At 44.5% G+C, this 25,993-nt stretch overlaps 1 protein-coding gene across 1 annotated transcript in view; it reads left to right on the forward strand.

Moving 5' to 3' along the window:
• The window catches only part of LOC146797821 (delta(3,5)-Delta(2,4)-dienoyl-CoA isomerase, mitochondrial-like), a 197,026-nt gene that overhangs the window by 77,114 nt on the left and 93,919 nt on the right, over positions 1 to 25,993 (forward strand). Inside the window, exon 3 of the mRNA XM_085625006.1 lies at positions 10,750 to 10,838. Within this exon, the coding sequence (XP_085481132.1) occupies positions 10,750 to 10,838 (89 nt within the window). The remainder of the gene's footprint in view (positions 1 to 10,749; positions 10,839 to 25,993) is intronic.

The raw sequence follows: 25,993 nt of genomic DNA on the forward strand, positions 1-25,993 counted from the left end.
CTGCTCTTAGAGTAACTGTCAGGCTATTTTAACTGATGTCAGCAACTCTGTTACTCTTCCTACTTTGTCGACTAAGTATTTTCTGTTTGTCCTTATATGTAACTAGCTATTCATGTGCACACTTGTACTGCCTCTGTTTGAGTCTTCATGATCACTCAGCAATAAACTGGCCATAAAAGGCCCCTGTTCTCTGCACTCCTTAGACTGTCTCCTACAGTGGCCTGAGTGTACTGTACGACGCAGTCTCCCTCATGTGAGGTTAATAAATACTTCTTTTTGATATTACAGCTTCCGTGCCAATCTCTTCTTTGTTGGGTTAAAGGACCAGGTGTATCAGTAAACCCCTAAAAATGTTTTTATTTCTTCACACCGGCAGTGGGCAAAGTTTTTTTTGCTCAACTCGGTGCTCTAAGCGGAGCCGCTAAACTCTGCAAACTCCGCCGGTGGAGCAGAGTTCCCCGCCCACCCCTAACAAGTATTTTATTTCCCAGTCCAGCAGTGGGTGGTTTTCTGTTGGTGTGTTCCTTGCTCTAGGTTAAGCGCTTTTCCTTTACCTGTTTCAGTGTGTTCTCTGTCCCGTTGTAATTGTGCTTATTACTTCTGAGCATTACTCTCCAACTGTTAGTTGGCTGCTTGTGCCACAGTAAGCATTTCCTGGCCCAGTATTGGGTGTGTCTTGTCCTAGTGTGTCTGTCTCTCTGTGTGTGTTTTTTAGGTCTGGCCTAGCGACGCAGCGCGTGCGTGCTGCTCCCCTTGGCGAGATCTATTGTTGTAGGTTTCCTGGCCGAAGGGGGACAGGACATGTGCGCGCCTGGACAGGCGATGTGAACGCGCATGGCGTCTCCTCTAGCGATGTTAGCTTTCACACGCTCCCACCGCGTGCTTGATTTAGCTTTCAGTTTCACTGGGCGCTGCAACTATACAAGGCAGACACATACATTTTAGAGCTCAAGCATATCTACATTTTTTTTTTTTTGTAGATTCGCGCGCTTGATTTCGCTTTCAGTTTAACTGCGCACCGCCCTTTGGCACTCATATGAGGTTTAAGTTCTCTTTCCTGGCCATCACCTTCCAGACATCCTTATAATTTAGTTTGCTATTTTTGTCACCTATGACACCCCTCACGATGACAACCATGGGAATAGTACACACGTCGAAGAAGACAAGTTTATCAAGCTGTACCCATGTAAGTATTTGTTTCTGGCGTTCATGTATTTATTGGGAGCTGCATAAAGTGCTGCGAAGTGCCTGGGAGACTTTAAGGTGCTATACATTAAAGAGTATGTGGTTTGTTTAGAACCCACCGCTTTTAGATAGACCTACTTGAACAACCCTTCCTGCATAAAGTGCTACAAAGCTATCGGCGCGGTAGGGAATATGATGTAGTAATGCTGGTAACTTCACATTTTGCAGTTTGTTTGTTCTTTTTGACACTGAATAATGGGACCATGATATACTTCCTGCCTTTCGAGGGCTTCTGCTCGACAAAGCATTCACTTTTAATTATTTTAAAACCCAACGGGGTGGTCTGTGGTTCCTCACAAGAGTCCATTCTCTCAGTTGATATTCCGATTAACAGAGAATGTGCGCGTGCATTTTTTATTCTCGCTGAAGAAAGGATATTTGGAAGTGACCACGGAGAGCATCTCGCGGAGGTAGTTCATTTTGGCGCTCCAGGCGTCCAGAGGCAAATTTGTTTTCTCTTTGAAAGCTCGTAACGGTTTCCGAGTCCGGACGAGGCGCTATCTTGTTCTCCAAGACACAGTGCGTTTAGGGCAGCTCCGTGTCATCCAGCTGGCCGCGTGATATGACTCCCGCTTCTTGTAAATGAAACTCCGCTTGTATCCCGTGCTGTAAATGCTGAGAGTGCACACAAACACATCCGAGGCAGCCAGCGACCATCTCCAGGGCAATTTCAGGCGAGGCTCTGGAAATATTTGCTTTTAAATGGGGCTAAATGGTTCGTATTACAACACTCCAATACACAATCATCCGGCACATTACAATGGGCTATTAGTTTTCCGTGACAGTACATCATGAACATGCAGATAAGAAAGTGAGCCCTCAGTGGTGTATGCGATTATCAGCAGCATGCACGTAACTCACGGAGCCATCTTGCCGACAGAGGAGGTACCGAGAATTCCTCATACAACGAGCCTAAAAAGAAGCTGATGTATCCAACCTACTGACCTTTTCCTGTGCTCGAATGGTAGCCCATTTCGTATGTTACTAGTGTAATAATGGGGACAACATTCATATTTGACCACTCTACGTATTGAATTAGGGTTGGGTTTGTGAGTCAGTTAATTGTATGTGATTCTAAAGAAGATGGACTCATGTACTGTACCAGGGTCACTTTTTCCGGGAGTCCTTTTGCTTTAATATCACGACGTAAATGTTATTCCCAAAATGGAAACGGGACTTTGGAGCACATCCTTCACGGCGAAAAAAACAAGCATTTGCAATACAATAGGTCTCGCATTTACGGGAGTTTGAGCTATTGGCATTGATAATGACAATGCCTTTTATTTATGTTTTGGTTTTTGAAACATAAATAAAACACATTGTCATTTATAATGCCAAGAGCTTAAACTTGCGTAAATGGGAGACCTATTGCATTGCAAATGCTTGTTCTGTGCTAGTGTGGTTGAGCTTTAGTGTGTCTTCCAATGTAGGTGTCTTCCTTGTTCAATTGTTAGTGTGTTCTCAGTTACAGTGTGAGTGTGTATCCTATCCTATAATGCTTCTCTCTTCTATGTGAGGTTTGTTTCCTGTCTTCGTATTAGTTCTATCCTGGTGTTAGCATTTTGCCGTGTAGGGTCTAGCATTTCCCTTTTCTAACATGGTGATCTTGTTCTAGTTTAGGTGTCTCTGTTGCAGCATAATCTTACTCTTTGTCTTGGTCCATGTTTCCTCTCTATCTTAGTATGAATTTCTTGTGATTGTTTTGCTTGTCTATGCATACTGCTACATTGTTGGCGTTTTCGGACCCATTGCAGCATCTAATTGTCCATGTACTGGTTCCCAGTATCAATAGGCATTGGCAAAGCCAATAGCTTGCACCTGTGCGAGAGCTATTGACTTTGGCATTGTATTTGAGCTGTTTTGTACCCCAGTGCGGCTGCTGTTTGCATGGCTAAAAGTTAGACTTTGGTATATTGGAGTAGGGTGTGTTGGGGTATATTGGAGTGGGTAGTGTGGGTTAGATTAAGTGGAGTGGGGTAGAATGGAGTGAAGTGGGGTGTATATTGGGGTGGAGTGGAGGGCCGTAGAGCGGAGTGGCGTGTCATCGAGTGACTGACATGGAGTGTTGTAGAGTGGAGTGGCATGCCGTAGAGAGGAATGTCATAGAATTGAGGGGCATAGAGTGAATTTGAGTGCAGTGAAGTTGCATGGTGTGCTAGCACACTGCCATTGCAGACAACACATTTTCAGTTGAAATGACTATTAAATTTGCACAGACATACAGTTTTACTGTGCACAATGTGTGGAAATGTCATTACCCAGTGTATTGATGTTTTTGATCATGTTCAAATATTTGTTTTCACCACACTTCAGAATTGCAAAAAAATACCTAAATTGTTCTTTCTTAATTCTGATATCAGTGTAGTTAATTTCTGTGGTATGCCGGATAAAAGCCTTTCGCTTCACTGCAAGATTGTCACATAAATTCTCTTAATTTGGAGTCGAGAGAGAAAAGTAAACACCAGGCTCCCTCGGAATACAGAGCCTGACATTTGACCCCGGTCTTTTAATGTACAGCAAATGTGACAAGATAAGAACAAGATTTACAGACTATCGCGCACTCCTGAGGCGGAAGCCGGGAGCTTTTAGAACTGTTAAAACTTCTTTTTGTGTCACGGAAATAACTTGTTGATTTCAAAACTCACCACACGCTAGCAAAGCGCCAGGGCACTCACCTTTTCTAAAGCACAGCGAGCAGCGGAACTAGCGCTGACTCGTAACCGAACCAATCTCGGACAAAACGCCAATCTCGGCGAGGACTGAGGCCACGCCCCCTGAAGGCCACGCCCCCTACCCCCCTACATCATGTGCTGTCACCGGAAGCGCAGCGGACGAGCGCAGCGGGAGCGCCGTTTGCGCGCCGAAGGCGCGCCTAAGGCAAGCCCGTCTGCGCCCGTCATCGCCACGACATCGCCAGTCGCCAGTCCCCCTGGTCTAACCAGGCCCCACTTGCTCATAAGATATGACCGTGAGGAACTCCTTGGCATGTATCCTAGCCAAAGATGCTCTGATGCTACTGGCATCCTGGGCCACTCGCAACTCTACTGCAATCGATGCCATTTTTCCACCAGCATGCCTACTCGCGTGTGGGGAGGCCGTGCCAGAACCACAACCCCGCCTCTGACGATACTACAGCTCAATGTCAGATCACTCTCTAAACACCATCTAGAGGTAAATTCACTCTTACTGGATGAAAATCCTGACATCCTCTTTCTCTGCGAAACATGGCTACGAGACGGCGTAACTACCATCCCTAACCTGACGCTCCCAGATGAGTTTCACCTGGCCTCCATAAACCGTGAAACTCGAGGCGGCGGCATCGCAGTCATCTATAAAAAGCACCTCACCTGCTCTTTTACCAAAGAATCTCTCCCAGACTGTGAATGCGCCCAATTTAAAATCAGCATTAGCCCTCAGTCTACGATATCTGGTCTATACATATATCGCCCACCAGGCCCGTCCTCGAGGTTCATTGACGCCCTCCTCGAAACGTCCACGGCGCTCATCACCAAATCCGCCAATTTCACGATTCTAGGTGACCTTAACCTGCATTTTGATTTAACTAATGACCATACAATCGCTAATCTTCTTGCAGATCTCTCGGCACTGCAACTTAACTCCCTTATCCATGCTCCTACCCATACAGCCGGCCATACCCTAGACCCGATTTTCACCAACATCCAAGAGGCAGTTACAGAGATCCCCACCCCCATGGGATGGACGGACCACTACCTCATCAAACTAATGGTCCCAGCACCAAAAAGTCAGTATAAATCTGAATCCAACCGTCGCTTAAAAAGACCATGGCACAAACTCTCCACCCCCGCTCTTCATGAAACCCTAGGAGATTTCCATTGCGAAGCCAATCAGGAGATAGATGCGACCTATACCTCGTTCACTACCTGGATTACTAATGGACTTGACACTCTCATCCCAGCCAAGCTGACTAAAGGACGTAACACACCCTCTAATCCGTGGTACGATGATACCCTTAAAGCGATGCGTAAGGACTGTAAAAAAGCCGAGCGTCAATGGAGGAAAAACTTTGACAATCAGGATAAAGGCTAACTATTTATCCAAGCTTAAAATCTATCACAAAGCCATCAGCACTACCCGCGCTACTTTCTATGCTGACAAAATTAGCTCCAACCCAAACCCATCTAAAGTGATCTTTAAACTAGTCAAAGAACTCCAAAACCCTAGGTCGCCCTCTCCCAAAATCTCATCCAACGAACAATGCGAGCAGCTGGCCACATACTTCGTTGAAAAGGTCCAAAAAATCTATGCGACCTTTCTGCAGAACCCTCCTCACTCTGGAGAACTTAAGACACCAGCTTCCACCATCACCCCTCTTACCCAAATCCCTGCCATCACGGCTGCCGACCTGACCAAACTCTGCAAGAAAGTGAAGTCTGGCTCCCCAGCTGACCCTATGAGCCCCTCTCACTTCCTGGACTTGATTGACTTTTTCCTACCCCCCATGCTGGATATCCTCAATCTTTCCTTCACCTCTGCTTCTGTACCCATAGCTTGGAAGCAAGCGTGGGTATCACCGATAATCAAACAAGCATTTGCAATGCAATAGGTCTCGCATTGACGCGAGTTTGAGCTATTGGCATTTTAAATAACAGTGCCTTTTATTTTTGTTTTGAAAAAGAAAACGAAAAGAAAAGGCATTGTTATTTACAATGTCAATAGCCCAAACTCGCGTCAATGCGAGACCTATTGCATGGCAAATGCTTGTTAATTACTGCTAGGTCTGAGAAGCGGAAGGACGCACCCCACGTAAAACCCTGGGCACACTTCGACAATAGACCTGCCATTAAAATAATCTTAAAAGGTGCACATCAGGAGCTACTTTGAAACTAGCCCCGGTCACCAACCGTCTACCAGCCCGTCGATGCTGTTGCTCTACGCGGGCATTAGTTGGGCTACCTCCTCCCTGTGTCAGCAAACTGTGCAGTTGGTTTGGCTGTGATGCAGTAGACCCCCTCTGCTTTCCCGCGGATCCGGCACTGCGGGCAGGGATTTCAACCGCTCGGGCCGGGGGTGAGTGTACAGCGGTTCCGCCCCCATCCCAGCAAGTGGCGGATTGTAGGGAGGGTGCGCGTTGTCTACCGTTCCAGCCGCTTGGACCCCAACCGCCACATCACAAGAATCGCGTGAGTCCCGGCGCGTGGCCGCTCCTCCCCGCCTCAAGCCCCGCCCACGGAATCCCTGCTGCCGGGGCGTGTGAGCGCCTGCACCCGTGGGAGCAGCTATGGAGGAAGAAGAGTTGATGGAAGAGATGATGCTGGCCATGGCAGAGATCCCTGTGAGTACCGCGGCATCTTGGGGAGGGAGGGTAGGGTGCGCCTGGTATGGGTAGGAACTCAAACGTTTTTCGTGCCATATTGTCCCTCAGCCTTCTTCCAACCATTTGTCCCTCCCCCATAACTGCCTGTGATCTGCGGCATTGTGGACTGTGCCCTCAGGGAGCAGGGTCAGCCCTGCCTCCCCCCCCCAGTATTCCGCAGGATATTGTTTTCTTTGTGCCCCTGGGGGATGATTTTAAGCAGCGATAAGCGGTGGTAGATAAGCCTGTCAACTGTTTAGTTATCGGGTTGAAAACTGTAACGCGATGTGCATAAAATAGTTTATTTTGACGCATAGTTATTGCGCTTTGGCAAAACTTGGTATCTTCGAAATCACGGGAAATTAACTATTGGTCCCCCTTGCTGCCGGAAGTTCTTCTATCAGTCGTGGTCTCTCTGCACGTGTCCGCCTATTTAAAAAAAAAAAAAAGTGCAAACACAGCCTTCGTGCTTTAAAAAACCAAAGGTCATTATCACAGCATGCCGACAGGCGCCCCACGCTGCGGACCTATAATTAACTCAGCAGGCACTCAACGCGCAAGCGCGTTCACAGCGAGAGCGAGACCTAAAAAATTACATGAGGCTGGTGAGGACGAAAGTGAAACTGCTTGCTGGCTTGCGAGGGAAGGGGGACAGGAGATGTGCACGCCGCGTGGCTGTAAGCGCGTACACCAACTCAAATCCGCCAAAAGCCTGCGCGTGCACATCTCCTGTCCCACTTCCGAGGCAAGTCAGCAACAATAGATCTCGCCGAAAGCAGCGCTTCGCGCTGCGTTCGCAGGCGAGACCTAAAAACCCACCCTGGACCCTTCCAAGCCGGAAAACTTCCGGCCAATATCCCTCCTCCCCTGGATATCTAAAATAGCAGAAGCCCATGTCAATGGCATCCTCTCGAAACATGTGGACCACCACGGAATCCTGGATCCATCCCAAAATGGCTTTCGAGCGGGCCATAGTACTGAATCTGCCCTACTGGCCACCACCGAACATCTCCGGACGATTTTAGACTCCGGTCAAAGTGCTGCGCTGATCCTTCTAGATCTCAGCGCAGCCTTTGACACGGTATCCCACGACATTCTTCTGAAACGTCTGGAGATGGCCGGTGTGACTGGCCTCGCTCTTGCATGGTTCCAATCCTTTCTTAAGGACAGATCCTTCAAGGTGTCAGCCCCCCCATTTCTCTCTAAATCCAATCCCATAGCTCAAGGAGTCCCCCAGGGCTCAGCGCTGAGCCCCTCCCTCTTTAACTTATATGTCCAGCCGCTTGCGGATGTGGCCAAAGAGTGGGGGCTCACGCTGGTTTCGTACGCCGACGACACCCAGCTGGTCGTCACCCTCTCGGAAAGCCCGTCCATCGCGGCATCCAAGTTCAGAGAGGGCATGGCAGCGGTGGCACAATGGATGACGGATAATTACCTCCAACTTAATGCTGGGAAAACCGAGGTGCTCCTCCTTGGCCGAAACACCAGCCTATGGAACGAGCACTGGTGGCCGTCATCCCTTGGCACCACTCCACTCCCTAAAAACTGTGTAAAAAATCTGGGAGTCTGGATGGATGCTAACCTTAGCTTCCAGTCACACACTAAAAAGGTGGCAGCCACCTGCATAGGTCTCCTAAGGAACCTCAGGCCTATACTCGGACTCTTTGACTCAAAGGCTCGCCAGCTAATTGTCCAGGCAACCATCTTGCCACGCCTGGACTATGCGAACGTCCTCCTCCTGGGAGCAAACAAAGCAGAAACGAATCCAGAACGCGGCGGCTAGAACGCTGGTCGGTCTCCCACGCAGATGCTCAGCCAGAGCCATCATCCGCAAACTCCACTGGCTGCCCGTGGAACACAGAGTTAAATTTAAAGCTCTCATCACGATCTTTAAAATTGTCAAACAGGGAAATCCCCCTCTGCTACGAAACCTGGCCCGACCCTATGTTCCTGACCGTGAACTACGCTCCTCTAACCAACTTCTTCTGGAAGTACCCAGAACTAAGCTCTGTCGCACTGGAGGTCGCTCCTTTAGCGTTCTCGGTCCCAAACTATGGAACGATCTCCCGCTCAGCATACGTTCCATAGACTGTCTCCCAGTCTTTCGCAAAGCAATCAAGACCCTCCTCTTTCCTGCTCTCTAGGGCCCTTATCTACTCCCCCGTCTAGTAGGCGTGAGCATGTCTCTCAGCGCCGGGACGCCCCATTGCTGGGGTGCCCGTTGCGCTTCACCAAACCTAGAAATTAGAAATTAGAAAATAGGCCTGTTTACAGAAAATGAACACTCGGAAGGATACAGTAAACAAGCAATGCTTCACCGGACAGACTACCTCAAGCTGGACATCCTAAAACAAATAAATCCAGCAAATAGAACACAAGCAAGTCCACAAAGCCAATGGTCCGCAATGGGCGGAGTGCATTCCCAGGGAAGGTAGAAGTCGTTAGCAAGCCAGACAGCTGTGCGGTTTCGTAGGGTTCAACCTCAATAGGGACTGTATAGGTCTCTTGTGCTTCTGTAGATGTTTTTGTACTAAGTAATGTGGGGCCAGGCTGCGGGGTGCATCCCCCGCCCACCCCATTCTTCACAGCCCCCAGTGTTGGTCGTGCGTTAAAGGGAACCAAATGACATTCTCAGCCCAACTTGTTCATCGAATTTGCCACCTTAAAACTGCATATGTAAACAGTACTGCTGCAAGAAAATCACACTTTCTCTCATATCCATCATTAATCCAGTTTTGTTGATTGTATGTATATTTGTTGCCCCTCCCCTACGAATTATATTTAATTTTGTGGGTGCCTGTAATATTTTACGGAATCTTTTTTTTTCCAGATTTTTTTTTATCATGTCCTTCCAATATGAACTCTGTTTCTCTTCCTTAGAAATGGTCAAACTCGGCAAGAGGTTTATTCATGATACAGCTTTTCAAACTTAAGATATGCTATCTTGCTTACGCACTGCTTCTTAGGTCGAGCCTGGGCAGCGCATGCGCTGCTGCGACGCATGCAGTAGTGGGGTATGGCTTTGAAGTCCCGCCCACTCTGCCCATATTTTAAATTGGCTTGTGTCATTGTCCTTCGTAAACGATGGCTTCCGAGTTTTTAGTAGGCTTGTTAGTTCCTCCTTGGTACCTCCTTGTCTGCTTTTGTTACCGCCCATAACGACTGGACCTATTACTGGTGTTGTTACATGGTCTGCTATATAAGCTGGTGAGCACTATTTTCTTTAATGCTCTTTTCCCCTATTCCACCCACGACATCGCAGCACACCGCACGCTTTGACTACTGTGTTTATTTAAATTACTACGCAGTCCGCTTTAACTATAGCGGCCGCGCTTATTCAATTATTTAACTGACGGTATGGTCTGCTTTCAGTTGAGCAAAAATGCTTATTTATTTTATTAATTAATAGCGCGGGCCGCTTTCACTTCAGCGGCCGCGCTGCAGAACGTTTCTATATTGATTTTGTTTGTTTTTGCTTTGTGTGAAAGCGCACCATATGCGATTTTCACATTAATATTGTCCTTGTCCCTTTGTTTAGACGCTGCTCACTGTAATCAGAATATTGCGAGCAGTGGCTAAAGAAACTGGGACGGCCAACATTAAAGTGCTCTTGCATTTGCAAGAGTTTGACCTATTGGCCTTAAAAATATAATAATGCCTTTTATATATGTGTTGGGTTTAAAACACATAAATAAAAGGCATTGTTATTTACAATGCCAATCGCTTAAACGTTCGCAAAAGCTAGACCTAATGCATTGAAAATGCTTGTTCTATTTAGATCTAGGATTGGACAGTGTAGGTGTCAAAATGACCTATAGTTGACACTATACATAGGATGGACTTTAGATCTGCCTCTTTTATTAATTGGCTTTCTTCAAACAACTCCTTGCTCAGCCCAGTTAATTGTTTATCTGTTACCTAACAGTCATGGCTGTTTGGGTGTACTCTTGATCCTTCAATTGAGTGATTGCTTTGACCTGCATAAGGGGCTACTTTACAAATATAGCCCTGAAGCCCTCTCTTGTTGATTTGAATGGGTTTCTGCTGCTTGCATTTGCACATAAAACCTAGACCTGTTCAATTTGTAGTGGTACTTTCTGTTGTTGTTATGAACGGTCAGTCTCTTTGACTCTTATTCATTTCCTCTTCCTTTGTCCTTCCAACCCTAGGGAGATGGTGGAATGTTTCAATAAGATTGCCCAAGATTCTGACTGCCATGCAGTAGTGCTGTCCGGAGCTGGCAAAGTCTTCACTGCAGGTAACCAGAATGCCATTTTATCCGTAGTGCCGCTTATTGCAGATTATAGCATATTAGCTATTTCAGAAATCTATACTTAGCAAGTCCTACAGTTACTGGTTTAATTAGTATTAGATGTGCCGAAGGATTAATTGACGAGCCGATACTGTTCCGTTCAAACCTGTGCTCCTTATGTTACACACTCTTTGAGCTTGTATCTCAGCTATCTTATTCGAGTCTGTCTGTGATTTGAGAATTGTATTACTTTGTTTCAACCATACGTGTCACTGTCCTCGTCATGTCTTCACCAGGCTGGCCTGGTTTTCCCAAAATAAAATGTACAGTTGTAGGTACACTTGCACTCTGTACTTTCCCAGCACATTTACTCTCCAGTACTGCTACATTTAATCTGGGCCTACTGCTCAGTACTGTAGCCTTTCTGTATTATACCAGTGTGCTATTTACAAACACACACTCTGCCAGCATACACACTCGCTATGTACCCGGTGTACAACACTTCATCCACTGTCCTTCATGCAAGCACACTTACACCCAGCACTTGATTCCATTGTGCACGCACTACATCTTTCATGTCATGTAATCCTTGCAGGCATACATACATAACTCCGCACATGCACTAATCCCACATGTACTACAGAATACTGTTCTATCCGAGTACTGTACCCTTTTACGGCACACATACATCCAGCGCAGAGTCTCTACTCACACAGTAACTGAATTTTACAAAGTGAGTGAAACACAAGGTAAACAAGCATCTGCAATGCAATAGGTCTCGCATTTGCGAGAGTTTGAGCTATTGGCATTGTAAATGATAATGCCTTTTATTTATGTGTTTTGAAAACCTGCAAACGGTGCATAAACACCGCTTGCAGGTTTTCTAAACACATAAAAAATGCATTGTCATTTACAATGCCATTAGCTCAAACTCTTGCAAATGTGAGACCTTTGTAGCACTCGCGCTTTAGCTGTTAACTTCGTAAGCTAAAGCGCGGTGGCGTGATTGCTTCAATAGTAATAAATTGATTTTTTTTTTTTCCTCCTATTTCTTTACTTTTGAAGCAATCGCAGCACCCGCCCTTTAGCTAAAGATGTTTAAAGCAAAAGCGCAGGTACAGCAATTGTAACAAAAGTAAGCTTTTGTTGCAGTTGTGGCACCTGCGCCTAGGCTTTGACCATCTTGAGCTAAAGCGCGGGTACTGCCATTGTAAATTTTTTTTAAAAAGGATAGAAAAAAAAGACATGCTGCCGCATTTAGGGATCGCAAGGAACAAAAAGAAAGCGCTGCCACTATTATTAGTGCTGAGGCGTGCTTCACTAGTTGAGAAAAAAAAAAACGTTGCAAGAGAGTGTGTCCAGTCTGCAATAGCAGGCAGGAGAAAGCCCTTTAAGAAAATACTGCTCGAAGGCTGTAATTAAAACCTACTGACTAACAACACATGTAAAGGAGTGTCCTCATGCGAGATTACAAGAAGAGAACAGGCGGTACTGAGGAGGGATTACTAAGCTTATTGACCAATGAAAAGCCAAAATTTACACGGGACAGGAGCCAATTAAAAAGATGGGTGGAAAGTGGGCGGAGCTTTATGCTCTTATGCTGAATACAGCACATCTCAAAAAGACAGAGCAAGCGTTGCCTAGGAGAGACCTAAAAATGACCTGTTCCCTACTATTGATCTCTATATGGTATGCTGCCACCACTGCGCTTGTGCTGCTTCACTCTTGGTGAAGGCAGCAGTCTTCCACCACTATGAGGGTACCTCGTTGGGTGCCCCTCCCAGTCCATCGTGACCACAATCCGTTAGTCAGGCCTATGTCATGGTCCTCCTTGGCTTATGGCAAACAAAATCAGCATTAGGGATTCAGACAACATTGCAATGGGGCACTCAGGGCAGAGGTACACATCTTTTACCATGCAGAGGACTTTTCCATCCCTACAAGACGTCACATACTTTTAGAGTTTTTTTTTAGTTTCACACATTTTAGTAAGCAAGAGAGGCAGCCACATGTCTGCTGGTGTCCAGTTGGATTTGGTTTGGATAGTGGGTACTGATCTCCAGTCAGGTAGGTTTCATGGGCAGTAATACAATACTGTCAAACTGACCTGGACCTGGGCTCCGGTGGAAAGGATTTTATGATCTAATATCCATTGGCATATGTTTATTGGACAGTAATGCTAATATCCACTGAGATAGACAGTGGGATCTTTTCTGATGGATACTTCTAACTGCAGAATCCTCACCTTGAAAATGCCTCCTGGTGCCAGACTGGATCTGAGCATTTTTCTCAGCAATTTCCTCATGTGGTGGTAGTGGCATTGTGTGACTGCACTAGATTCAATCTTCCCCGAGGTCACAATCTGCGCGTCAATGTCCTTTCTTTCTCTGCCTTCTGTAGCGGAGCCAAACCTTGCTACCTTGATTTCAGTCACCTGACAGAAGACTTTAAACATTTTTAATGGGCATGTCTTTCCCAAAAACTACAGGTTTTATACCCTGCAAAGATTACCACTAACAGAACTCCATTTTCAGGTGGATGGTATTTTTACTTACTCTTAGTATCACAAAAAACTAACAAAATCGTAGCTTGCTGTACAATTCAAATTATTCAAGTGTCTTCCGATAGGTTGATGATGCTTCCTAGATGGTTTCTGCTGACAGTGGATTGTCCTAGCTTGGGATTTTTTCAAGGCTGACGAAAGGATGCATGGAAAAGGTAAAACATTCATAAAAACAATTATTTAATTACATTGATTAAAATAGGTTAAAAAGGTTTAAAAAAATGATTTGTATGTCACAATCTTCACAATATGACCTCCTAACACCACGTTAACAGTTAAAGTGAAAACGACGTACATTTGTGAATTTGTTGATCTTCCGCAAAACCACCACCACCACCAAGGCAGAATTTCCATGTGTGATCCAAAAAAGTCAAAGAACGGAGATAAAGATTCATTGTCCCTTTGGGACTATGGTGTTCCTACAAAAGCATGCTTCCTCAAAAGAACCGACAACAACTAAACTGCTTCACTTTTTATAATGTGAATAATAATATCCATAACTCTCAGTCACAGGGAAAATAGATATAATAATAGGCACATTTATAAAGCACATGGTTACACTCGACCAGTGTGTCCGAGTGCTGCGGTGCAAACTACACTGAATGCTACACCCTAACCTAGGCAGTCCTGATTATCCCGGGGGAATAAATGAGTTTTCAAATTTTTCCTGAAGGTGCCCTCCATGGCCTCCACCCGGAGGCTCAAAGGGAGTTTGTTCCAATGTTGTGCAGCCAAAAAAAGAAAGGACCGTCCGCCCATCCTTGCTCTCTTAATAGCGGGAACGCACACCAGGCCCCTCCCTCCTGATCTAAGTTGGCGTGTTGGGACATAAGGAGTGAGTAGATCAGACAAATAAGATGGAGCCGTCCCCTGAATGATACGGTGGCAAACAAATGCACAATGCCTTGAACAAGACTCTCTCTAGCGGCAGCCAGTGGAGGGAAGCAAATGCCACCTTTGAGGATGCCCTCCTCAGGCGCATAAGGACCAAACGAGTTGCTGCATTCTGCACACCCTGGAGTCTTTGCATACACTTCGCCGTTGCACCCAAGTACAGGATGTTACCATAATCAAGGCGCAAAGTCACCAGGGCATGGACCATTGTCTTCCTGGCTGCAATAGGCAGCATATCCAGAGTTTTACGAAGGCCCCTCAGAACTCCAAAACAGGCGCCTGTCACCCGCCTGGTATGGTAGTCAAAGGAGAGCTTTGTGTCCAACCACACCCCCAGGTTTTTCGCCTGGTCGCAGAGCGTCTGGGTGGATCCCAAGCTCTGGGGCCACCAAGCCGATGACCACACCGATGGGGTGTGACCTAATTACCTATATCCACAAGTTTATATTTGAATGTTAGATTAATGTACAGAGATATAAGCTTCTTATATGCTGAAAAAAGGGTAACCTACTTCAAGCTTATATATTAAGATGAAATGGAACATCTAACCCAAGTGATGCGTATGTATTGTTGCTTCCCAGTTCAACGTGAATATGTATGTTATATTACTTTCGCTATGTGACGCAACTAAACTCAATTCAAAGGTAATGGTTGCCAGTTCTGAAACCAAACAAACATGTACAATCAAAGTGAATCCTATTCCTCCAGTGTACTTAAGAGAGACCAGATTAATAATGGGTCCATCCTATATATATATATATATATATATATATATATATATATATATATATATATATATATTGAAACAACCAAACACGCCACGGCGTGTAAGAACGGAAAGTACTCAAAAGAGGTTCAAAGCATCGGTGCTTTTATTTTGCGAGCCCCCCCTAATGCCAAACGCTGACAGACGCGTTTCGCCGACTGGCTTTCTCAATGTCAGCTTTTCTTGTGCTCCATAGAAACATTTAAACTTTACATGTGTCACAAGGTTTGTTATAGAAATGAAAGACGGACTAAAGCAACATTGTTAAAAAATACATGGCGGCCATCTTAGAGTGACTAGTTTACAAGTGCTGTTCGTGTGTTACTAAATAAAATAAAGTGCAACAGTGTAAAATTAAAATAACATACAATAGTACCATAAGTTCATTAGGTACAGTCCTCGGGGGGGGGGGAAAAACAGATGTTAACAGATTTCATATATGAATATATATACAATATATACATCCTATATATAGAGAACACCTCTATCTCTGCATAAATACTAAGCTGATACGAAAAATTCAAAAAATAATGTGGATAAGTATCCAATTCTTTTAGGTTCGTATCATCGGTGTGTCACCCCATAATTTGGTTAATTACGCCCTGAATGGGCATTAGAACAGCTAATGAGAGAAATTTTAGATGTGACTGAGAAAAAGGGGCACAAAGATGTTTTGAGCATAACTTAATAACATTCTTTTTGGTGCCCAGAATTCCCTTATGTTAGCATAGGTGAACCCATAACTCCTCATCATTGTTCAGCCCTACTGGAGCCTTTGTTTGGAGATCAATTATATAAAAAGATTCCAAAATACGAAGCTGGCGTATCCTGTCCCCTCCTCTTTCAGATTTAGCCACTTGATCTATACAGTGAAATTTCAATACATCACGATTGCTCTGATGAAATTTCTCGAAATGACGAGCAACCGGATATGCGGGGTCCTTGTTTGTAATAGCCCGCATGTGTTCAAGAATGAGTTTTTCAGTAGGGTGTATCGTACTTCCAATGTAGCGTTTAGGGCATGGACAGGTAAGGCAGTAAACAGTAAAGTCAGAGTTGCAATTGAGAAGCAACTTGATCTTACGGATCGGTCTCCGATCGCCTGGTCTTCCTTGATAAGTTGTTACTTTTTCACTGAATTTACAGGCCTTGCAGTGTTTACAGGGAAAGAAACCTGAGATGCCTATTCGGCTTTTAACTCTGGGGACCGAATCATAGTAACTATGAATTAGATAGTCCCCTACTGACATGCTGCGTTTGTATGTAATTTGTGGGCGAGACGGTAATTTCTTTTTTAGGATGTTATCAGTTTGTAAGATGTGGCAGTTCTTTTTGAAGATCTGCACAAACGAACTAGATTTTTCATTAAAACTGGTAATCATCCTGACCGGGCCATTTTCTTCTGATTTGGCAGATTTTTTTAGTTATTAATAAATCTTTTCTATTTATCTTTTTGATTTTGGTTTCTGCTGACGTCAGGTCTGAGTTGGTGTATCCTCTCCTTAAACCTCTTGGCGGCTTCGAGTTTAACCTGTTCATAGTCAAGATCTTTGGAACAATTTCGCTTAAGGCGCAACAGTTCACCAAATGGTATATTTTTGATGACACTTCGTGGGTGATGGCTACCCGCATGTAAAACAGTATTACCTGCTGTGGGCTTTCTAAACAGTCTGGTAGAAAGAACATCATTTTCCACATAAACCTCAAGGTCTAAGTAGGTGACTGAAATGTTACTAATTTCACCTGTGAACCTAAGGTTTAGTTCATTCCTGTTTAGAGAGGCCACAAACTCCTCAGCCGAGGAGCGACTGCCGCGCCAGACTATAAAAAGGTCATCTATGTATCTTGCCCACAAAATAGTTTTTTCAATCCAATGATCATTGGGTTCCCCCCAGGCCACGTGCTTCTCCCACCAGCCCACGAAAAGATTTGCGTAGCTGGGGGTGAAGCACGTGCCCATGGCGGTCCCACGCAACTGGCGGTACAATTGTCCTGCAAATGTGAAAATATTATTAGTAAGACAGAAAGTAATCATTTGTGAAAGCATTCCATTGTGTTTCAAATAGTTGATTGGTCTTTTGTTCAAAAACCATTCAATAGCTGTGATACCGTCTTGATGGTCAATACAGATATAAAGACTGGTAATATCCAGGGTAATGAGTAACATATCCTCTTCCCAAATTACCCCTTCGATAAGTCTTAAAAAGTCCTGAGTATCCTTGATGTAGGAAGCCAAGTCCTTCACCAAGGGAGCTAGGAAAGAGTCTATATAGGTTGACGTATTTTCTAAGAGGCTGTCAATAGGTGCCACAATTGGCCTGCCTGGAGGATTAGTCCCACTCTTGTGTACCTTGGGAAGATGATAATACGTTGGTATAGTAGGTGTTTCACAACGCAAAAATAAAAATTCATCTTGGCTTAATAAGCCATAATTTCTCCAAAGTTGTAACAAGTTGTGATACGCATCAATGCTTTCCAGGTAGATCCTTTTTGGTTATATATGTATATGTAATATATATGTGTGTGTGAATGTATATATGTGTGTGTGTGTGAATGTGTATATATGTGTGTGTGTATATATATATATGTGTGTGTGTATATATATATATATATATATATATATATATATATATGTGTGTATTATCTACTGGCGGTCGCCAGTAGATAGTTATAGTTAGGACCGAGTTTCCATTGCAAATCTCAAAATTCTATTTTGAATAACTTTGGCGCCGATTGACGAATCCTCGCGAAATTTTCAAAACTAATGGGGCGCTCCGCTCCGCTCCTACCCTGAAAGTCTCGGGGTGATTCGTCAAGCGGGGGCCGAGAAAAAAGGGGGGTCCCAAAACGCGTTTTCCCCATGGATTTTTCCATAGGGACTTTAGTCGCAGCTACAGCCCGAACGGCTGAACAGAATTACGTGAAATTTGGCAGAGAGGTAGCCCTCAGGTCAGGGATGTGCCTTTTGAAGGTCTCGTGTAAATCTGTTCAGTATTTCCTGAGAAAATAGCATTTAAATCAATATATATATCTATGGCCGCGTACCGTAAGCTTCCGTACGCGCACGCCGCCGTGCACGAGCGCGATTCTGATTGGTGGTTAGATCTCAGTAAACATTCGAATCTGTCGAAACCAGGAAGTGTCGGCCGCCATTTTGTCTCTCGCAGTCTGACGGGGTGAAAAACAAAGGTGGATAACGTGAAAAGGGGGCAGGCTGGACAGTTCCTGACCCCCTAGCCTTTGTCAGGGGGTCCCAGAAGGACCCCCAAGGGGAAAAAATTAATTTAAATTTTTTTTTCAAAAAATCGCCGAATGCGCGCAGCGTACGCGCACGGCGTAAACTGAGAAATTCCGCGAGGAAAAATTCCGCGAACTTCGCGTAATTACGCGTACCGTACACGCACGGCAAACATTTTTTTTCAAAAAGGAAAGCTTAAAAAAAAAAAAAAAAAAAATTGTGAGGTAAGGTTGGCTCTTAAAAGAGCCGTTGGGTTAATACAGGGATGGAGGAAATAAAGAATGGGAATATTATGAGCGTCTACAAACGTGCTGGTCTATCTTATTGTTAATAAGGGAAACACTGGTCTCCCCAAAAACAATAAGACCACAACACCTTGTACACCTCATTGCAACCCTCCCAAATCGAGGGTTAACGTCCAGAGGAGCAGAAGAAGGTGATGCTCCCACCTCAGAGGAAGGGCTCAGCTGAGCTGCCGATGATGTACTCGGCTGAGCTTCTGAGGTTGGGCTCTGGTGACTTACTGAAGAGTTTTCTCCAGTATGTCGAGCAAAGGTCCTGGGATGTCTATCCCTAAGGTGTCTCATCATAGAGTGATTTCCAAAGGAATACTTCTTCCTTGGATTTCCTCTAGATAAAACACGGTCACAAAGTCTGCAAGTGACCAATGGAGCATTGACCTTTTTCTCCCCCTCTGGAAAAGTAAAATACTCCCATACAAAAGAATTCTTTTGTTTCCTCCTTCTCTGGATGATGGTGGTGCTGCTAGCCTCACTCTCAGAAGAGGTCTGCTGTTCTGCCATTGTATCTCAATGTCAATTCAGCTCCTTCTCCTAGGGGATCTCAAGCAGTAATGAGGGGAATGGGTGTGGTGTGGGAAGTTTCTGGAACTGAAAGTAGTTTCAACCAATGAAAAGTGTTCTTCGTGGATTACATGACCTACCGTGCGCGCTCCGTAAGCTTACGGTACGCGCTCGGAAACAAGTACGCATGTGCGAACGTGACGCTTACGGAGCGCGTACGTAAGACGCACTCGCGCATGCGCATTACACGCCCCTGCGTAACCGCGACGTTGCTTCCGCGTGTACGCATACGTCACGTACGTATCACGTAAGCGCGCTGTACTTATGACGTGCGGAGCGCGTAGCGTCAGCTTACCGTACGCGCATCGTATCACGTAAGCGCACCGTACTTATGACGTACGGAGCGCGTAGCGTCAGCTTACCGTACGCGCACGGAAAAAAATGCATAAAAAATAAAATTAACCATTCCATAATGCAGGATATAGTACATATATTATTTTATACATAGGTTTACCAAAAATCTCAAAAAAAAATTTGCATTTAAAAAACCGTACAAATTCACTGAAAAAACCATAGGTTTCACACACGTTATAGTTAGGAATTAGCATTTAAAAAACCTTGCAAATTCACTGAAAAAACCATAGGTTTCACACATGTTATAGTTAGCTGGACATTTCACTCGTTAAAAACCAATGAAATTCCCCCGTTATAGTTAGTGCAGGCAACTATAACTCACGCGACCGCAATCCTCTGTTGATGCTAATACTGTATCTTTAGCTATACATATATTACAAATATTTATTTTTCATAAAGACACATATGTCATCAGTGATGTAATATCTGACATCATCAGCAGAGGATTGCGGTCGCGTGAGTTATAGTTGCCTGCACTAACTATAACGGGGGAATTTCATTGGTTTTTAACGAGTGAAAGGTCCAGCTAACTATAACATGTGTGAAACCTATGTTTTTTTCAGTGAATATATATATATATATATATATATATATATATATATATGTGTGTGTATATATATGTGTATATATATATATATATATATATATATATATGTGTGTGTGTATATATTTCAAAGCAACACTACGGGTACCAGAATCCTTGAGTAATTTAAACGCACCTGCTCAACCCACCAGAGGGCGTAACCTGAAAATAAAAGTGCTGTTTGAAAGTGAATTGCGACAGTTACCTGCAGCCTTTGATTAAGGGGCCAGGGGGCTCCGAAACGTGTAAGGCCAAAAGTATCAAGACGAAACTTGCCAGTTCCCCTGTTGAATAAATTCAGTTGAATAACCGGCGGTGGAGTGCATTTTCGAGCACAGGGCAACCTTTGGAACATGTTAATTCACGGCAGTCCGGCCGTGGAAGATGCACCACCGTTTCAAAGAGGAGATGGGGTCGCAAGGTCAGAGAACTTCTCTCTAGCTTCAAAAGCGAGACTGCTGTGTGTTTGAAATGAAATTGTGCAAGTTTTATCCTGAGGCCCACTGGAGGGCTTGAACATTGCTAATAAATAATTGTAACATCGCAATTACCCACCGAAGGGTTGAAAATTATTTCAAAGCAACACTACGGGTACCAGAATCCTTGAGTAATTTAAACGCACCTGCTCAACCCACCAGAGGGCGTAACCTGAAAATAAGTGAATTGCGACAGTTACCTGCAGCCTATGATTAAGGGGCAAGGGGGCTCCGAAACGCGTAAGGCCAAAAGTATCAAGATGAAACTTGCCAGTTCCCCTGTTGAATAAATTCAGTTGAATAACCGGCGGTGGAGTGCATTTTCGAGCACAGGGCAACCATTGGAACATATATATATATATGTGTGTGTGTGTGTGTATATATGTGTGTGTAGATATATATATATATATATATATATATATATATATATATATATATATGTGTGTGTGTGTGTATTATCTACTGGCGGTCGCCAGTAGATAGCTATAGTTAGGACCGAGTTCCCATAGGAAATCTGAAAATTCAATTTTGAATAACTTTGGCGCCGGTTGACGAATCCTCGCGAAATTTTCAAAACTAATGGGGCGCTCCGCTCAGCTCCTACCCTGAAAGTCTCGGGGTGATTCGTCAAGCGGGGGCTGAGAAAAAAGGGGGGTCCCAAAACGCGTTTTCCCCATGCTTTTTCCCATAGGACCTTTAGTCGAAGGTACAGCCCGAACGGCTGAACAGAATTACTTGAAATTTGGCAAAGAGGTAGTCCTCAGGTCAGGCATGTGCCTTTTGCATATATGGTGTCAATCTGTTCAGTAGTTCCTGTGAAAATTGCAGTTAAAGGTACACAAATATCTATAAGCGCGCATGGTGCGCGCACCATAACGTGCGCAAGCGTAATTCTGATTGGTGGTTACATGTCAGTCAACATTCGAATCGGTCGAAATCAGGAAGTGTCGGCCGCCATTTTGTGTGTGACAGTGAAAAAGAAAGGTGGAGAACGTTAAAAGGGGGCAGGGTAGAGAGTTCCTGACCCCCTAGCCTTTCAGGGGGTCCCTGAAGGACCCTGAACGGTGAAAAAAAACCTTTTATTTTTTTTTCAAAAAATCGCGGGGTGCGCGCACCGTGCGCGCACGGTGAAAAATCCTTAAACAAAACATTTTAAACGAGCCATTCCAAATTACAGGATACAGTCCATCTATAACTATATACATAGGTAGTTTATTGTAAAATAAATATATAAAAAATATAATACATACATAAATTAGCATTTCAAAAACCTTGGAAATTCACTTAAAAAACCATAGGTTTCACACATGTTATAGTTAGCTGGACATTTCACTCGTAAAAAACCAATGAAATTCCCCCGTTATAGTTAGCTCAGATAACTATAACTCGCGCGACCGCCACTCTATCACAAGGATGATGTCATCAGTGATGTCACTGACCATGTCATGAGTGATGTAATATGTGACGTCATCAGCAGTGGATTGCGGGCGCGCGAGTTATAGTTATCTGAACTAACTATAACGGGGGAATTTCAATGGTTTTTTACGAGTGAAATGTCCAGCTAACTATAACATGTGTGAAACCTATGGTTTTTTAAGTGAATTTGCAAGGTTTTTTAAATGCTAATTCCTAACTATAACGTGTGTGAAACCTATGGTTTTTTTTTAGGTGTGTGTGTGTGTGTGTGTGTGTGTGTGTGTGTGTGTGTGTGTATTCACTTAAAAAACCATAGGTTTCACACGTTCTAGTTAGCTGAACATTTCACTCGTAAAAAACCAATGAAATTCACACGTTCTAGTTAGTGCAGGCAACTATAACTCACGCGACCGCAATCCTCTGCTGATGACGTCAGATATTACATTACTGTATTTAGACACTTATTTACCCATGTCTTCTTCCATTAATCTTTAGCTATACATATATTACAAATATTTATTTTTCATAAAGACACATATGTCATCAGTGATGTAATATCTGACGTCATCAGGAGAGGATTGCGGTCGCGTGAGTTATAGTTGCCTGCACTAACTATAACAGGGGAATTTCATTGTTTTTTTACGAGTGAAATGTTCAGCTAACTAGAACATGTGTGAAACCTATGTTTTTTTTAAGTGAATTTGCAAGGTTTTTTAAATGACAATTCGTAACTATAACGTGTGTGAAACCTATGGTTTTTTTCAGAGAATCTGTACGGTTTTTTTAAATGCTAAGTTATGTATTTTTTGTTTTAGCTTTTTCACCGTGCGCGCACGGTGCACTTCGCGTGCTGTTCGCACGCTGTGGGCACTCGGTGCGCTTCGCGCACCGAGCACCCACGGTTCGCCGTGCGCGCACCCCGCGATTTAAAAAAAAAAAATAAATAAATTTTTTTTTCGTCCTTGGGGGTCCTTCTGTGACCCCCTGACCAAGGCTAGAGGGTCAGGAACTGTCCACTCTGCCCCCTTTTCAAGTTCTCCTCCTTTTTTTTTCACCCCCTCAGACTGCGAGAGACAAAATGGCGTCCGACACTTCCTGGTTTCGACCGATTCGAATGTTTACCGACATCTAACAACCAATCAGAATTGCGCTCGCGCATGGCAGGGTGCGCGCACAGTGCGCGCACGGTGCGTGCGTATAGATATTGATATGCTTTTAAATGCTATTTTCTCAGGAAATACTGAACAGATTTACACCAGACCTGCAAAAGGCACTTCCTTGACCTTATAGCTACCTCTCTGCCAAATTTCACGTAATTCTGTTCAGCCGTTCGGGCTGTAGCTGCGACTAAAGGTCCTATGGAAAAATGCATGGGGAAAGCGTGTTTTGGGACCCCCCCCTTTTTCTCGGCCCCCGCTTGACGAATCACCCCGAGACTTTCAGGGAAGGAGCTGAACGGAGCGCCCCATTAGTTTTGAAAATTTTGCGAGGATTCGTCAACCGGCGCCAAAGTTATTCAAAATAGAATTTTGAGATTTCCTATGGAAACTATGTTGTAACTATAACTATCTACTGGCGACCGCCAGTAGATAATATATATGTATATATATATTTTAAAGCACTTAAATTTTGATTTTGTCATATAGTACAACATTACAGCTTGACAACCATGTAGCAAGTCGCAGATTTTTGGTACTTGACTCCCTTTGAAATCTTTGTATTTGTAATACAGTGATGATATCTATCATGTAAGGCAGATACTTGTTGTTGATTACTTATTCAGATGTGGTACATTGAAACATCAGATATACCTTTCTGTAATCAGACAGCAGTAGGCCAGTCATTTTCGTTGTGATCTCCCACCTCCCATGTCGCCAATTAACACCAGCCCTGGAGGGTACTCTTAGGGCGCCATGGGGATAAACATGCATCACATAACAATTATGTATCAGTTGTGGGAATGGTGTCCATTCCACCTGCGTCCCGCAGGGGAAGATAGCTCTGAAGGGGAACCCATATATCTTTAGGTCTGGAGGCTCTTGGAAGCGTTTCAGCATACGTAGATGTTGGCTCCTGACAATACAGGAGGTCCATCAACCAGTCCTTAAACTTCGGGGCTCGCCCCCTTCTCCATCTGCAGGCCACCCTACGTTTAGCTAGCAACAGTGACATGGCAAGAAACTGCCGATATGCTTTGGGTATCTGCGCAGTATAACCCAGTAGCGCCATCATGGGGTCCCTCTCCAGCATGCCATCTATCATTTTCTCAAGTGCCTCATAGACTTGTCCCCAAAACTCCTGTACCGCCGAGCATTCCAATGCCAAATGCAGAAATCCCGCCCCAGACCTTCCACACCTCTCGCATCTATCATTATCTGTCAATTTAAATTGGCATTTTTTGACAGGTGTGTAGTATAGGCGTTGCAGGAATTTGTAATGTATCACCCTTAATCTGTAACTGGCAGAGATTTGTGAAGTTTGAAGACCACAATATTCCCATTGGTCATCAGTCACTTACTGTCCCAATTCCTCTCCCCAGTGTATGCGGGCCGAACTAGTAATGCCCTTTTGCTGTGCGCGTATGCAGCGATATAGACCTGATACTAAATGTTTCCCATCTGTGGAATCCAGCATGTGGTGCAGTGGGACAAGGTTCTCCGGTTCCTGGGGGAAGTCTGGGACAACCGCCCTCACCCCTTGCCTCAATCGTACGTATAAGAATACGTCTAGAGGTGTGGGTTGTATCCCTTGAAATACGTGGTCTGATGAGCGGAACACTCCGTCATGGAAAAGGTCTCCCCCATGTGGCGACATGGATACGCTTGCATACATTCTGGAATCCCTATTCTTGCAGTAATGTCATAGCTGGGGGGGTACGTCAATGGAAGCCGCCAGGAGTAAAGGAGGGGTGAAGAGAGGAGATCAGTTGTATGATTCCATGCATTCACTGTACATGTGACCGTGGTGGGCGGTGTCCCACGGGAACGAGCAGGGCCATGTATGATACTGTTCAATGGGACAGGGTCTGCGAGCCAATCCTCAGTAGCCACCTGCGGCATATATCTAATGGGGTATATCCAGTAATACGCATAATGAGCTTGTGCGCTTATATAATAAACCTCGAAGTCTGGAATGTCGAAACCCCCTTGATCGTACAGTCTCGTAAGTATGGACCATTTGAGCCTCTGTTGCTTTCCTCCCCAGAGTAACCTAATCCGTTCAGTACTCAGGGTTTTAAAAAATAGAACCCAGGGTGATAAGGTATATTTAAAAACAGGTAGAGGAATTGCGGGAGCACAATCATTTTTATAAGGGAGGCTCTACCCGCAAATGAAAGAGGTAGAACGATCCAACGCGTGACATTGCTGGCTAGTCGTGTAATAGCTGTACCAGAATTAAGCCGTATCGTTTCTTCCCGGTCTCTGGTCACCTATATGCCCAGGTATCGGAGGTCCGAGTCACACCACTCCAATGGAAAATCAAGCTGAAATTTGGGTACCGCTATCGTGAGAGGGAAAATCTGGGACTTCTCCCAGTTAATATTGACGCCAGACAATCTACCAAATACTATGAACTCTCTTAGCAGGGGGTTGATGTTTTGTTGGGGGTCCCTAAAATATAATGTTACGTCATCAGCATATAAAGAGATTAGGATTTGACGCAAGCAACAGCAGCACGCCTTATCTTGGTGGCATTGACGAAGTCTGGAGGCTAGTGTTTCAATTGCTATGGCGAAGAATAGTGGGGACAACGGGCATCCTTGTCGGGTGCCTCTCGAGATGGAGAACGTGGGAGATATATGCCAGTTTATCAATACCTTGGCTGTGGGTTGGTGGTATAACCATCTAATCAAAGAGATGAATAATGGTGGGAAACCCATACGTTGCAAGACTCTGAATAGGTAATCCAATTTTATAGAATCAAACGCCTTGGTGGCATCCAGAAAAACCGCAGCGATCGGGAACTCAGGTGCCACGGTCTGTATCAGGGAGAACAAGGTGCGGAGAT

This window comes from Triturus cristatus, chromosome 9, assembly GCF_964204655.1.
Source record: "Triturus cristatus chromosome 9, aTriCri1.1, whole genome shotgun sequence".
Taxonomy (NCBI): domain Eukaryota; kingdom Metazoa; phylum Chordata; class Amphibia; order Caudata; family Salamandridae; genus Triturus; species Triturus cristatus.